The sequence below is a fragment of the Phoxinus phoxinus genome, assembly GCF_949152265.1.
Source record: "Phoxinus phoxinus genome assembly, chromosome: 1".
NCBI classification, from domain to species: domain Eukaryota; kingdom Metazoa; phylum Chordata; class Actinopteri; order Cypriniformes; family Leuciscidae; genus Phoxinus; species Phoxinus phoxinus.
In genome coordinates, this window is record NC_136876.1 from 25,675,843 (window position 1) to 25,692,606 (window position 16,764).

The 16,764-nt window shown below is 37.9% G+C and overlaps 1 protein-coding gene across 2 annotated transcripts in view; it reads right to left on the reverse strand.

The window, feature by feature from the left end:
- Positions 1–16,764, reverse strand: part of abat (4-aminobutyrate aminotransferase) — a 28,799-nt gene that overhangs the window by 5,172 nt on the left and 6,863 nt on the right. For both annotated transcript variants that reach the window (XR_013799520.1, XM_079628151.1), the window contains exons 2-12: positions 12,628–12,829; positions 11,475–11,572; positions 11,113–11,142; positions 10,013–10,130; positions 3,455–3,504; positions 2,696–2,776; positions 2,260–2,352; positions 1,700–1,762; positions 1,532–1,595; positions 1,208–1,356; positions 23–160 (exon numbers count right to left, since the gene is read on the reverse strand). Coding sequence is in view for 1 of the 2 variants with exons in the window: in XM_079628151.1 (XP_079484277.1) it covers positions 23–160; positions 1,208–1,356; positions 1,532–1,595; positions 1,700–1,762; positions 2,260–2,352; positions 2,696–2,776; positions 3,455–3,504; positions 10,013–10,130; positions 11,113–11,142; positions 11,475–11,572; positions 12,628–12,697 (954 nt within the window). In the remaining variant the exon portion in view is untranslated. The remainder of the gene's footprint in view (positions 1–22; positions 161–1,207; positions 1,357–1,531; positions 1,596–1,699; positions 1,763–2,259; positions 2,353–2,695; positions 2,777–3,454; positions 3,505–10,012; positions 10,131–11,112; positions 11,143–11,474; positions 11,573–12,627; positions 12,830–16,764) is intronic.

Below are 16,764 nucleotides of genomic sequence, written 5' to 3' on the forward strand. Positions count from 1 at the left end.
TAGATTGGAAAAAACGTTTCACCTTGCGTGCAATATTTCGCAATTTGCTGAAGAAGTCAGGTGATGCGTGGTTGTCCCCTCCCTCTGCCTGGATGGGCTCGATAACAATGCCAGCAACTGGTTTGCCCTTCTGCCTCCACTTCACGATGAGATCCTCGACCTGACACACAGAACAGAAAAGTTTCAAACTTATTCAATGCTTATTCAAACTTGTATGCAAGATATTCCTACTGGATATCTAGTGTCAGATAGTTGACAAATTAGGTATTTCTGTAATATTCCTGGTTCAACACAAGTTTAGTTGAAAGCATTAAGCATCATGTTGATTAACAAAATAATTTTTTTTTAATTATATATATACACAAGTTGACTCGTCCCTCGTTTTCTTAAAGAAACGCAAAAAAACAAGGTAATGGTGAGAGGAGTAAACAATAGGAGTAAATGGGGCCCATTCTTAAAAGCAGAAATGTGAAGCTTATAATTTTATAAAATCACTTACATTACTTAAAATGTGTCATCACATTTACCATTGCTCTGTGAAATGTTAGTGTGTGAAATCCAACAATTTCAACTGGAATCCATTTAATCAGGAATTTCTAGTAAGGGTGAAACATTTAAGTTTTTCACCGTATTGACAAACAGCTGCTTAGTTGAAAGCGACTTCTGTGTGAGCGGTGCATTGTGCATTACTACACTATTGGCAGTGGACAACGCAGCTTTCTGTTGGTCAACAAGGCGATTTTGTGTGAAAAACTTGGATATCTGCTTTGGAGAAATGCTTTGCCTTGTGCAAAAGTCCCATTCGTGTATATATTCCTATTGAAATTACTGAAAATCACCCAGGAAAATTTGCTGTTACAATACTAATTTATACAGTCGTTTTAAGGGTTTACAGTGATCTGTTTCCATGCAGACAAACCTGTAAAATGGGATATAAATGTACACAACATTAAAATCATGTAAACATTGTTGTTTATGTCTTGTGGTGATACTATTGAAATAGCGAGTATTTTAAAATGTATGGATTGGCCCCAATCACTTCTATTGTAAGTACCTCAGTGTAACGTGTATTTTGGCTTTTTTTTAAGAAAAGGTGGAAAACCCACAAATGCTGTTGATTGAGCTTAACTTCTACTGAACCCAAAATATTAATTTAATTAGTGTGGATTTTTTTTTTCTGTGAACACATGAAGGAGAGATCTCAGACCTCCTCCAGGCAGCGGGCCTCTTCCTGGGCGTTCTCCCGTGCAAACTCCTCCAAAGGGTACTGGAGCTTAGGGAAGGGAGCGATAGGCCAGTCAAAGGCCGGTATATCTAACTTGTGAATGGCTTTGGAATGTGTTGTGGCCAGGCAACCTGTAATCCAACACCACACACATTAGGGGATGGATGTCCCAGTTAAAACAAAACAGCCAGGCGTCTTTGTTAGTCAAATTAAGAAATGTGAATCTGCTCAAAGTGTACTGAAATGAATCAGACACATCTTTCAATTATGTTCTCATAAATCAACAGACAATTTTCAAGCACTTACCCAGAGTTCTCCCATGGAAAGCTCCCATAAAAGACAAGATGCTCAAATCTGGGCATCCAGGACTCTGAGAGAGAGGAAAAAGAATAGTGTGTGTACAAAGAACATTAAGATTTCAGGAGCCACAGTCATATGCACAGTGCGAGTCTTTCACAGTGTCTATTCTCTAACCTGGTTGATCATGCAAGAGTCGATTTCCTCCGTAGATGGGTTGGTGTCTCCTCTCTCCTTATTCTAGAAACCATTCAAAAAAGTATTAGATATCAGATGATTTAAGAGCTGTTCATGTGTATAGAGTAGGTACATGTATACATACATGATGCATACATATTAACTGGGCTCTTAAAATGGACTCTTGGACAGTGCTTGTGTTCAATATATATATTTTACAAAACAGTCAGGAATATGTGTTTTTTTTGTGTAATTATATCATATTTTCTTATGATTACCTCACCTGTATCATTTGACAGCCCTAATATAAAGTAATCTGAATTAAATCAGTGTCTCTAACAGATTTAAGCTTTCAAGCTTCTGCAATACTTTTGCAAGCAATAATACCAATGATATCAAAAATCATAATACTTATTATTATAAAAAAACAGTTTCAGAAAGACTTCTTCTGGGTATTACTATTGCCAAAATACAAGCAATATCACACATATATAACGCAAATTAGTTTGTTTGCACTTTGTTTGAGTCGAGCAGGAGCAAACTGAGGAAAGTCCACTCACTCTGTACCAGATAAACATGCTCTTGAAAGCATTCTCATTGGAGCAGGAACCACAGGCCATGGTTTGTACTCGCGTCATTCCGCTGGGGGCAATCTGATGTTGAAGAAAGAGTCATTCACAGCACTTCGCACTGGCACCTCTACAATAAACAGCAAGCCACTTCCGGCCAATGTGAAAAAGAGCGCAATCATTTATTAGGTTCATAGTGATATCTGCAAAGGACGTTATCAAGATTAAGAAAATCCCAAAGGGCTTTTTTACAACTGCCAGAAAACAATCTGTCTGCGCAAAACACAGTCCTTACTCTCTACTTGTGAGCATTGTCAGCAATCATTTCTGAGACATATGCTGCTATTAACATTTGTGGAAGTTTGTGGAAACATTCATCTTTCAAGAAATGCTTCACGTGTGTTTCTTCAAATCCAACAACACTCACCGTCAGCAGGCTCTCGGTCACTTTGTCTGGAAAGTTCTCAGGTGGCAGAATACCAAGTGCTGGCCGGTTGACAAATGCACTCTGAAAACAAAAATTCACACAAAATTTAAAAAAGTAAATATGAAGTGTGTATTCACTACTATTCATAAGTGTATACAACTTGTGGACACTTGTGAATGGTAGCAAATTTGACAACGAAGATTCAGTTACACCATTACAGGAATAAATCACATTTAAAAATATTCAAATCAAAATCAGTTATTTTAAATTGTAAAGATGTTTCACAATATTACTGTTTACTGTACTCAAATTTACTGTATTTTTGATGAAAAAAAATGCAGCATTGGTGAACATGAGACTTTCAAAACATTACAGACCCCAAACCTAATAACAGTAGTGTATCTGCTAAAAGTGAATTATAAAAGAAATTAATTTTGTTAATGGGAAAACTTAAGTGAAGAAGTGCTACTGAATAGCAGCTCTGTGCCTCACACCTTTAAAACTCTCCACTCGTTCCACTCATGCTGCACTGTTTGACTGTACAATGGAAATTAAATTTGCAGTGATCTATCTATAAAGACATACATTTACATTTATGCATTTGGCAGACGCTTTTATCCAAAGCGACTTACATTGCATTATCCTATACATTTAGGTATGTGCAATCCCCTGGGATCGAACCCACAACCTTGCGTTGTTAACACAATGCTCTCCCCGCGCACGCGCACACACACACTTCATAGTCTGATCAGGACTCACCATATTATTTGGATTGGTCATCACTTTCATTAAGGCTGGATGATTGTAACCTAGAAAAGAAAATCAAAAACACTGTCAATCTATTCATTATACATGCAGTGAGATATCTGAAGATTTGAGACAGTGAAAACACACCAAAACAAACAGCAATTGAATTGAATGGTCACATTTTGTCACAATTGGAGCTGAAGGCAACAATGTATTTGCATGCTAGTGAGGTGGATAATTGATATAGTTGCTCTCTATGACTAAAGCTGCAGTGAGAACAACTCTCTGATACTACTACTCTAACACAAAGCACCCAAAAATATTAGGACATTTAAGCCACAATTAAACATGTATGAATGTCATTGCAATACACAAAAATATCAAACCAAGTGGAAAATCATGCTGGAGCTTTTCTTGGTGCCAAAGTCATTTGTAGTGTAGATGCATGGAGTCAATTCCCCTCAATAAAATGTTCAAATGTCTTTATTGTGAACAGCACATCTACTGTCTATGATTTACAAGCTAACAAGCTTAATTTTGTGAAATGTTTGAGAAGTAACTTAAATACTGGTTTAATACTTTTGCATAATGACATTTATTCGGTTAAGTGACTTTTTGAGGTCTCCGACTCTGTGCACCTTGATGAGACAAACTGTATGTAGAGGTAGAGACAATTCATTGAGATGAAACAATCTTAATGAACAGATTAATAATAATAAAGTAACATAATTTACTGTAATTTCGTATGTTTCTTGAATAAAAAAGTTCAGTTTTGATCGAGTGAGCCTGTAAATTCACTGTAGTAATCTTTTTTTCTTACAACTTCACAACTTTAAATTTAGCAGGTAGGGCTGATCCAAAAAAAGGGAAGAACTGATCTATTATGTCTGCAGAACAAGACATGCCCAGAACAAATTGAACAAACGTCACATGAACACGTGCCCTGCCCTAAATGTAAGCACAAACTATTTTCAGTGTGTTTTCCTTTGTGTTGTCAAAGCTGACATTACATAATATTGTGCATAGCAATCCCAGCTACCACCAGAAGAGAGCTCTTGTACATAGTGAAGCTACAATTGACAAACAGATTAATAATAATAAAGTAACATAATTTACTGTTATTTAGTTTGTTTCTTGAATAAAAAAATCAGTTATGATCGAGTGAGCCTGTAAATTCACTGTAATTTTTTTTCCGTACAACTTCCCAACTTTAAATTTAGCAGGTAGGGCTGATCCAAAAAAAAAGGGAAGAACTGATCTATTATGTCTGCAGAACAAGACATGCCCAGAACAAATTGAACAAACGTCACATGAACACGTGCCCTGCCCTAAATGTAAGCACAAACTATTTTCAGTGTGTTTTCCTTTGTGTTGTCAAAGCTGACATTACATAATATTGTGCATAGCAATCCCAGCTACCACCAGAAGAGAGCTCTTGTACATAGTGAAGCTACAATTGACAAACAGATTAATAATAATAAAGTAACATAATTTACTGTTATTTAGTTTGTTTCTTGAATAAAAAAATCAGTTATGATCGAGTGAGCCTGTAAATTCACTGTAATTTTTTTTCCGTACAACTTCCCAACTTTAAATTTAGCAGGTAGGGCTGATCCAAAAAAAAAGGGAAGAACTGATCTATTATGTCTGCAGAACAAGACATGCCCAGAACAAATTGAACAAACGTCACATGAACACGTGCCCTGCCCTAAATGTAAGCACAAACAATTTTCAGTGTGTTTTCCTTTGTTTTGTCAAAGCTGATATTACATAATATTGTGCATAGCAATCCCAGCTACCACCAGAAGAGAGCTCTTGTACATAGTGAAGCTACAATTGACAACTCACTATCGTGATATTCAGCATGACTGCATATAAAAGAAGAATGAATTTATTTATTCTTTTTTATCAACATGTATCTTAAAATTAAGCATCTTTAAAGGGGGAAATTTTTTAATTAATCATAACTAACATTTATATGCGTTTGATCACTAAATGTCCAAAAATGTGTCTGAATTTAACAAAAGAGGAGAAAAAAAGTATATCTATCTATATATATATATAATATAAATATATAGTATCTCAGTGAGTACACACCTCAATTTTTTTTAAATATTTTATTATATCTTTTCATGGGGCAACACTGAAGAAATGACACTTTGCTACAATGTAAAGTAGTGAGTGTACAGCTTGGATAACAGTGTTAATTTGCTGTCCCCTCAAAATAACTCAACACAGAGCCATTAATGTCTAAATAGAATTGAATGAGGCATTTAAATAGCTCTTTTATATACTTCTGTACACCCAAACCGCTTTACAATGATGTCGGGTTCTCTCCTCAACCACCACCAGTGTCCAGCAATGGGTGGAATGTGGCCAGGGCACCGGGATTACACCCCAACTCTTTACGAGAAGTGCCATGGGATTTTTAATGACCACAGAGAGTCAGGACCTCAGTTTTACGTCCCATCCGAAGGAAGATAAAACTGCTAAACCGCTGGCAACAAAGTGAGTACACCCCTACATGAAAATGTCCAAATTGGACCCAATAAGCCATTTTCCCTCCCCGGTGTCATGTGATCAGCCTGTCAGTGCTCAGACCATATGCCGCACACTGCATCAAATTGGACAGCATGGCTGTCGTCCCATAAGGAAGCCTCGTCTAAAGATGATGCACAAGAAAGCCCGCAAACAGTTTGCTGAAGACAAGCAGACTAAGGACATGGATTACTGGAACAATGTCCTGCTGTGGTCTGATGAGACCAAGATAAACTTATTTGGTTCAGATGGTGTCAAGGGTGTGTGGCCGCAACCAGGTGAGGAGTACAAAGACAAGTGTGTCTTGCCTACAGTCAAGCATGGTGGTGGGAGTGTCATGGTCTGGGGCTGCATGAGTGCTGCCGGCACTGGGGAGCTACAGTTCATTGAGGGAACCATGAATCCTAACATGTACTGTGACTTACTGAAGCAGAGCATGATCCCCTCCCTTTGGAAACTGGGCCGCAGGGCAGCAAACACAACTCCAAGACGACCACTGCCTTGCTAAAGAAGCTGAGGGTAAAGGTGATGGACTGTCCAAGCATGTATCCAGACCTAAACCCTATTTAGCATCTGTGGGGCATCCTCAAACGGAAGGTGGAGGAGCGCAAGGTCTCTAACATCCAGCAGCTCCGTGATGTCGGCATGGACTCCAGTGGCAACCTGTGAAGCTCTGGTGAACTTCATTCCCAAGAGGGTTAAGGCAGTGCTGGAAAATAATGGTGGCCACACAAAATATTGACACTTTGGACATTTTCACTTAGGGGTGTACTCACTTTTGTTGCCAGGTTTAGACATTAATGGCTGTGTGTTGAGTTATTTTGAGGGGACAGCAAATTTACACTGTTACACAAGCTGTACACGCACTACTTTACATTGAAGAAATTACACTTTGCCACAGTGTTGTCCCTTGAAAAGATATAATAAAATATTTACAAAAATGTGAGGGGTGTACTCACTTTTGTGAGATACTGTGTATATATATCCCTAGCAACAATCTGAAGTATCTAGGAATCCAAATTTGCTTTTACCTAGTTACAGAGAATTATACATATGAAGAACCAATCATATTGGAGAAGGAATTGTGTCACCTTTGTCACGCTCCTATTCTCTAACAAATGTGGTGCTCTTTTTGTCAAGGGGATTCTCTGTGATTGATACGAGGTCCTCCCGGCCGTGATTAAAGCACATTCAAAGGCATTGTCTGGAGTCCATATGATTAATGCGGCGTGACAGGCTAGACACTAGAGATCTTACCCAAGTGATAGTACTATGTTCAAAAGGGGCGAGACATCGTCCGACTAGAAGCAGGTGTCGAAGAGGTGACGCCTAGTAAAGTAAAAATGTGTACCGGTAGGTGTCGAAGTGGAGACGCCCGTTTAACTTAAGTCATGTGCGTGCACAAAGCAAAATCTACCACAGCAGCTTAATTAAAATGACTAGCTTTTAAAACTGCATGCCTACAGCTCACTAGGAGTAGAAACAGTACTAGTTTGACCTCAGTCTGATTGCTGAGGAGCTTATTCTGTTCTAAACGCTGCATCTGGCTCTTTCAGTCCTGTGAAGTCCACTGAAACAAGCATTTTGTCCATGCAAGTGGCTCAGCGGTTACCACATGGGTCATTCCTGTTATACAGTACATTTTCATGTCCCCATCATATTTGTTGGATAAAAAAAAATTACAATTATAATTCTTAAAGATTAAATAATATCAGTTTCCTTTATTATAATCACAAACAGACATGTGTCAGTAGTAGGTAATATGGTATATTGCGGTAATAAGTGGTATTGTTATTGTTATTGTGGGCACTTCAAAATACTGGATAACTCTAAGCAACTTATCCGAATTGTTTAGATTTTTAAAATTCACATTAGCTTGATTTCTAATAACCAGTTCAAATTTACCAAAGTGCGCACATTGGCCTGAAAAAAACAACAACAACCTTCAAACAGCTATTTAGATTTTTGTATTTACTATGGTGTATAACAAACAACTCAAAATACTTTTGCTTTTATTATTGTTCTTTATAGTTGAGTTTTACTGGACTTCAAATTTTTTTCCAAACATATGATCACTAGTTTTTAAGTTCGATAAATTTACCGGACTGGCTATAAAAATACACACACTCAAAAAGAACTTGCACTGAAGCAATCAACTTTTTCTTATTTCCATCATGCTCAGATCTGTCTCGATGACTTTCTTGCCATAGCGTAAATAATCGAGTCAGAATTAATAATATCCGAGTACCTGAGCTTGACCAGATCACATTTCTGAAAGTCTTGTATATTGTTTCATAGAAATACTTCCTGAAATTACACCACAAGCACATTTACTTCTAAAACCTATACAGAGTACAGAATGTACTGCAAAACAAGAATGACCCTCATATGAACTCTAGACAAGCCAGTACAGACTACTACACAACACTCCACCCACTGTTTCTGTTATTTACAGCAACAGATGTTTTGATATCTTGATCAAATTAATTATGAAAATCTGAAAAGGGGATGCTCAAGCTCATTAAAAAAGAAGAAGAAAAAGCATCAAAGAGGTAGAGTTATCAATTTTGCAGACTGATGGTTGAATCTGTCCAGCGGCTGATCCAGGATCACAGAAAGCTTTAGATGAAGTCATGTGCTTTACTCACACATGTAAAGAACAGGCCGCAGGGCACATAAAGACTCACTCTTGCTTAAACACAGAATACGGGTGCACTAAGTTAAGTAAGTGCACATTAAGTAAGTGCACTAGGGGATTGTGGTGTGTGTTGCCCTTGTGTATGCATGTGTCTGTCATTGTGAATGTTTTGGGTGAGTGGGGGTTGTACACTGATGTAACAACAATATCCCATAATGCACTTCTGTTCAAATGAAACAGGAGAAGCACGTGCAAGGGAAATCAAAGCTCATTAAGTCGGAGTCACCACCTGAAGGCACGTCTGAGAGCGAGAGACAGTAGCTTCACTCAATTTGTTGAGGCTGATTAAATGCAAGCAAGCTAACGGACCAAACGAATGAGATGCAGACAGAGGAAATGTGCTCTTTCTGCCTCTCAGGTCTGTCTGTCGGATCTGTACAGGCAAACCTCAAAGAAAGTCCTGAGTTCCCGTCACTCACATTTAATCATCCACACCAACAGTCGCCGCAGGCAAGGCCACAGGACGCCTCTCACATTTACTGAACAAGAACAACACAGTGGCCACAGTGACAACACTGTATGTTGGTTGGATTGTAAGATCCTTTCCAACTCTAGTGCAGTGTTGTTATTGTTAACTAAAACTATTCAAATGTTCATCATTTCATCATAAAAATATACATCAAAGAAAATATGTAATCTCAAAATAAATCTCATAAAATGTATGAGATTAATTTAAATTTAATAGCTGACTAATTAAAAATCTGTCTTTCACTAACTCTAATGGCATTACGAATACTACATTCTTCCATAATAAACAACATGTAGATTAGAATAATTCTGTATATATAAATATGGTGTGCGTCACATCAGGTTTAACATCAAAACACCAAATGCTATTGATTCTAGTGCGTCAAAACACTTCTGACACTAAATCAAAGCAAGTGTACTACCTCCAGAGAACAACATCAAACACATCATAAAATTGACAATTCTTTTTTTTAAAAGATATACTGCAGTATTTATTATATTATAAGTGATTTATCTGTGCACTGCACATCATTCTTGTTTTTTATTCATGTGCCCTCATAAACTCTAATCAAAGAATCTTCTCTTCTCTGATGATGCGTTTACTGGCATAAGGGCAGGACAACCTGTCACTCACATGACATCACAGCAACAACCACAACTATTCAATCCACTAGAAAAAATTCTGTCCAGTCCTACATTTCTTCTTGTTCAAGAAGTTGTTTCACTTAGATATACGTCACGCAACTTCCGTTTCATGCCGATTTTAATTCAGAGTTGTCTTATTTCCTGCCTTACAGTAGACGTGTCAGTGGTCTACAGAGCAATGCATGTGTTGTAACAGAGACCAGCTTACTGACGGAGCTCACCAATGGGGATGGAGGAGATTTGTGTGTACACGTCTAGCATTCGGTTACCGTCCACGTCCACCAGGTAGTTCCCCCTGCTCTCCTCATAGTTGCAGAAGAAATGAATCGCTCCAACATTCTGCAAACCAAGAGAGAAGTAGAGTTGAATGTTGCTAATAAAGTGATTTGTGATTCGTCTGTACACCTAATTTATTTTTTCTTGGCAGAGCTCCAGCTTCATGTCAGTGAATGGCTAAAAAGGAACCCGCAAGCTCTCACACCAGCTATTTGCACTGATGTCACGTATGTATAAGTGGTGATTGTATAACTAAATGGTTATAGGCACAATCATTTATAAAATAGAAATATAAAAAGTGAACATCAGGAAAACAGAAATGCTACAAAAGTCTAAAATATATTCCCTATAATGAATTCACATGTACTGTACAGATGTCAAGATTCAGACTGTGACTCATTACCAGAAAATTGTGAGCAACGGTGCTTTATCTAATGAAATTGGCTTTTCCATCTCCGTGGCTTTGAACCTGATGCAGTATCTATTTTTAGCACGTCTGATGAATAGGTTATGACTCTTCTTATGTCTGCTTATTGTGCACGGGAGACAGACAGCGACCAACAGACACGCACAGGAGCTGCGGCGAAGCGAATCTGTGATATTAGCTTCATCAAAACCTGTCAGCTCACATCTATCTGCTCATCCACAGCAAAGTGGTCAAAGGATGACTGTGCCTGGACCAGACAGCAGATAAATTACTGCTTGAAATATATTCATCACTCAATATGCTGAAGACATCCAGACAGGCTGAAATATGGCTGGACGTCACATCAGAAGTGACATTGCTGATCTAGGGCAGTCATACTTTAGCTTTACTGCTGTTAATCATAATGTTTTGTTTTAAATGGCACTGTCTGAAAAAGTAACTTGTATACTTAAATCATTATCGAAGTACAAACTAAGAGAACTGCACCTTTTGTGATTGACACTGGTTTTCAAATATCTCCATGTACAGAGTATGGAAGACTTCTATCTAATTGCATAACGCTATTTCAAGGTACAGTTATGCATGTATAAACTGAGCAAACGCCAAAGTTTGTCTCACCTGAATCTCTCCGAGTTGTCTCATCAGCTCCTGTTGATTGAGAGAAATTAATATATTAGTCATTCTGCTCTGCAGAGTTATCAAAATATATTTCTGTCAGCTTTAATCACATAAAGATTGGACACATTATGTTTCTTATGATTTTAATGCTTAATTATATATATATAACATATTTTAAGATTTGGGGAAAAAAGTAATAATAAGGAAGCGTTTCCAAATCTTTTACAGAATTTTTAAAGTCTGCATTAAAATATCAGTAGAAGCAAAATGTTGAAAATCTGTTATTTTACTGCAGAGACATATCCCAAAAACGATCTGGTGATACATCTCATGGTAAAAGAGTAAAAATGCTGAGGCTGAACCTGGGACTTTGGACCTGGCACAGCGGTCTTCATGGATGGGGTGTCATATTCAAACTCTGAAATAGTTTTTGTAGCAGTTTTGCTGACATATCTGGAACCTAATACAACAAAAACAGAATAAAAACTTAAATAAGACTATATACTTTAATCATTTCAGTCACTCTTACTATGCAGTGCATATTTCCCATAGTTACGTAATATGTTGGATGAGATATTAAACTCGCAGTTTCTAAAAATGTAAATCATATTACAAAAAGAAAATTAATATCACATTTAGCTGAACATGGGAATTAATTGTATAGAATTTTACTATTTTGATTTTAGCGGAAATTTATTCAATTTATTCCATATCCTCGAGTGCTGTCCACTAACTGTTTTAATTATAATTTCTTGCTGTTGTGTAAATTATCAAATCTGGTCCCCTTTCATAAAAAAGTTACAGAGTTCAAAAAGTGCTGTATAACAGGAAAGAGTAATTCATTTATCCTTTAATTCCCTCTTGAATTATGAAAGGTTGCCTCAGTTTCAGTGAAGATAACTTTCTAAAAATGCTTAGCATTGCAATTTAGATGTTATCTGACATCTCAAAGTAATTAACCAACTGAACACTGTAAGGTCTTTTGTACTTTTGTAGTATATCTGAACAGTGGCCAGCAAATACATAAACAGCCACAAAATGCCTTTTAGCCATATTTGAGCAGTAGCACCCATGTGCACTTGAGGTGCTACATAAGTTTACAGAAGTGAACTCATAACTGAGCAACTGATTAATGTAGGACGCTGACAGGATTGGGACAATGTGACCAGACACTGAAGGACAAGACACAAACAACTTCTCTACACATGCAGAATTCACCAGCCAAAGCTGGACAGAACCAGATCCCAGTAACTCATTTACATGGTGAAGTAACTTTGAACTGTGCCCCTCTCGACATTCGGCTCTATATCCACACATCATTATCATTTTAAAAGAAGCCTCTCACTTACTAAGCCGAGCATGGAGTTTAATCACTCTGATAAATTCCTGTGACAGCTACAGCTCTTTTTGATAGTCACTAGTAGGTTGAGAACATTATAGTTAAACAAGCTTTTAAGACTGGAGAGGGTATCATAGTCTTCCATCTCACAGTATGCCTTTTTTTTTTTTTTTTACCTGGAGCGGCGAGACGCAAGTTTTGCTGAAGGGAGACGGCCAGCTGGCGGGTCAGGAGTGAGGAAGCCATGTGTAGTACTCACTAAGGCAGAGATAAAGAGCGAGAGAGAGAGCGAGAGAGAGAGAGAGAGAGAGAGAGAGAGAGAGAGAGAGAGAGAGAGAGACAGCACACTGCCTGCCTTTCACCTTCCTTTTACTTCACCTGGGGAAAAACAATGAAAGAGATAGGTTACAGGGAGTGGGAGTTAAGAGAGGTTATTGAAATGTCATAATCAAAGACGGTCTGTAGGCTAATATAATCTGCAGGTCAGAGGAGAAATAATATCCACATATTTATGTTATCAAGTAATTTCCTTACTTACATATAGTTGTACTTTCATACATGAATTGTTCAAACATACTATTGTACAGACTATTAATTTTGATAAAACAGAAACAAAAAAAACAACAACAACAGTTTGTTCAGAAATTGTGTTTGTGAAGTTAGAATCATGACTACATAAACATTACCACACACATTTTCAGATCGCCGTTTGCCATTGGTTGGTCAAAAATACAGTCCTGCCACAAACTTGGATATAATAACTGTACTACATTGGCCTGGTCGGGAAGCTCAAACAAGTGTTATTTTTGTTTTATTATATTATATTACATTTTTTGTTTTATTTATATTTTTAATTAGCTTTTATTTGTATAGATTTAGTTTTCCTGTTCATTTAATCTTTTTTTCTTTTGTAATTTCATTATGTGCTTTTGTCATTTTATTAGTTTTTTGTTTTTTATTTGTCTTTTTTTATTTCAGTTTTAGGGTACGTTTACACAACAACAATGTACAAAAATGGAAAAGTCTTTCCTTTGCGTTTTTTTTTACATACAGATAACAATGTTGTCAAAACACCCTCCATTCACACGGATCCACCAAAATGACTAAAAACGCTGTATTATCCTGCCAGGCCAGTAGTTGGCAATGTCACTTTGTAAAGATACACTACACTCCTGTAGACTGAAAACGCAATACGTATCTGCTTTTAAATGGTGCTTGAAAGTGACTACCAGCACAGTTTCTTGATTATTACGCAGGAATGAGAGTATAGTTCCTAGTCATATTGGCCTAGAAAATCACAACTTTTCATTTTCTGTCGGTCTTAGTACATGATGTAACTAGCTAAAAGTTCTACCGCCAGACCCAGAGATCGGCTGAATGGATTTGAAAACGGTCAAACTCAACTGTTTCACTCTAGGGGACTTGGAAAATAAGCCTATTTCCAAAAAAAGTGGAGTGTTCCTTTAAGAAGTTCCAAACAACTAAAGATGTTACGATTCTGCCAGGAAGAGGACGCGTGTCTATATAGTCATAATGCACAGCGAGGAGGAAAGTTTCACAGATAGAGAATGGCAGAGATTAGTTTAGTCTCGAGGTCACAAAGCCAAAAAAAAAAAAAGAGTTAAAAAAGAAAATCCTCCTCGCTCATCAAAAAAAAAAAAAAAAAAAAAACGACAAAATATTCGCTGGGTTTTTTTTTTTTTTGGATGAGCGAGGAGGATTTTCTTTTTTTTTTACCAAAGTGTTTTTCGTCAGACACGACTGGCACTTCAAAGAGGACAGGTTTCTATGGTCAGATTGACCAGAAGCTTTTTGGCAAACAGGGAAAAAAGTACCCCATGCCCACGGTTAATTATACCGCTGCATCTTTAATGTTGTGGGCCTATTTTTTAGCTGGAGGTCTTGTTCAGAGACATGGTATCATGGATTCTAGCAAATACCATTACCAACAGATAAAAAAATCAAAACCTGATGGCCTCTGCTAGAAATTTTATAATGTTTGGATCTTCCATTAGGACAACAATACAAAACAAACATCAAAATCAACACAAAACTGTGTCACTGGGCACAAAATAAAGCTTCTGCCATGACCTGACCTGAACCCTATGAGTGGGCTGAACTGTAGAGAAGAAGCGCCAACATGGATCTGGGAATCTGAAGGATCTAGAGAGATTCTGTGTGGAGGAATTGTATTTCTGATTGTGTTTTGGAGAAAAGCTTTTATTACAAAGTTATTTACCTCCCATTTTTTTATTCTTTTACTTCAACGAAAGGTTAGATTTTTGAGAATGTTTGAATAAAAAGGTCAAAAGAATAAACAATGCAGATTTATTTTTACAGCCATCTTTTATCATATTTACCAGGGGCGCACACAACTGTATATTTATATTTTATTTTAGTTAACAGAAATGTTTTGATTATTCCTTGTTTTAGTTCACAATGGCTTTAGTTTAACCCCGACTCAAACAAACTGATGAACATTCAGAAAGCACTCTACAAATCAACCTACAAACAGCTTGTCTCTAAAAATAGTTGCACATCTATTTTCTTTAGCAGAAACTGAGTAACAACCATATCGGTGCAAGTCTGCAGTCTGCAGATCTGGGATCATGCTTCAGCACCACAGACAGTTCCTCTCTCCCTGAGCAGCCGGTTCAGCCATGCCCATCAATCCTGTCCTACAACAGTGGTCCTGACAGTTGGCCCTCATGCTACTTAATTAAAGCATGGTTGATTGGTGTTAATTACAACATGGCTTAGACACTCACCGGCCCTCGGATGATCTTTTTGCACTGCAGAACCAGTTTCTTGGGACGGAGACAAGTGACTAACGGCGTGACTTTCGAGTATCGCTAAACCTTCCCAACAGGCACAGGGTTCAGGGAACTCGAGCACCACTCGGTCACACTTTGGCGTTAAGATTAACTGGGAAGAATAGTCCTGCCTAAGGGAAAAGTAGATGCCTGAGGGAATCCCGACATATCTTCAGCTATTATAATGAGTGAGCATATGCTTAGGGAAGGAACAGCATGGTGACGTTACGCAATTATTATGCACAAAATCTTCTTAACTGGAATAAACACCATGTTTCTGAAGCAATATTGTTCCTGCTCAGTTTAAATGTCATAGGCATATGTTTCTGTCACGTTTCTAGCCTGGACATTGAAATCCTGTGAATCAGTCTTTCTGCTCTATTGAAAGGAAGCTAGTCTTATGCGTTTGCTTTTTCAAAGGAATCAATTCAGAGGGGAGACCCATAGCATCTTTATTCATGCGCAGGAGAAGAAAAGCAGAAAGTGCATCTCTGTTGTGCTATAGGACGCTTACGCAATTGAGGCGGCAGAAGCAAGAAAAATCCAGACGCTCAGTCTCTCAGAAGCACTCCAACCAGACGGCTCGTCGACCGGGTAGAACCGGTTCTGAAAATGTGTGTTACACAAGCCTGTTGTCATGCGCCTGTGAGGATGCAGCAAGCTAAATGGGTTAAACTAGTTTGACGGCTGGGGGGGGGCAACAACTTGATTGATGGAGCTGATTTTCCTTTCTCGAGTGAAATAGACTAATTTCATTTCATTGACTGATAGAGAGCGGAGAGATGAGTGAATGCTGATGGGAAGAGGAGTGTGGATACATCTTTGAAATGATTTATTGTCAATGCATTATGTGACAGCTTCATGCCCAAGTGTAAAGCAGTCTTCAGTGTTACATGATCCTTAAGAAATCAGTCTAATATGAAGATTTTCTGCTCAAGTAATATTATTTACCGCCGTCCTTCGGATGAGACGTTAAACCGAGTTCCTGACTCTCTGTGGTCACACAAAGCACTTTCTGATCATTTAGGGGTCTGTTTAGTTACTTATTTACAGTGATGGGCAGTAACGCGTTAGAAGTAACGCGTTACTGTAATCCCATTACTTTTTTCAAGTAACGAGTAAAGTAAGGGATTACAATTGCAAAAAAAGTAATTAGATTACTGTTACTTCCCCGTAAGGAGGCTGCATTACTGCGTTACTGTGATGTTGTTTCGTTAGACTGTCTCGTGAGTCGTGGCTTAATTTGAGCCGGAACACGCCCGACGTTGGATACGGAACCTTTTTTATTGGATCCGGCACCTCCTATGTCACTATGGAAAATTAATCGCCTAAATAAAAAAAAAAAATACTATTTGTGTAGCCTAGTGTTGTTATCGATAGAGCTGCGCGAATGGGGTATTATTTCATCCGCAACCGCATCACAAAACTCATCATCCGTAAATGCTGATGCGAGCCGCGAGAAAGCCCTTGTCTGTTCTAGAAAGGATGCAGCAAAGATAT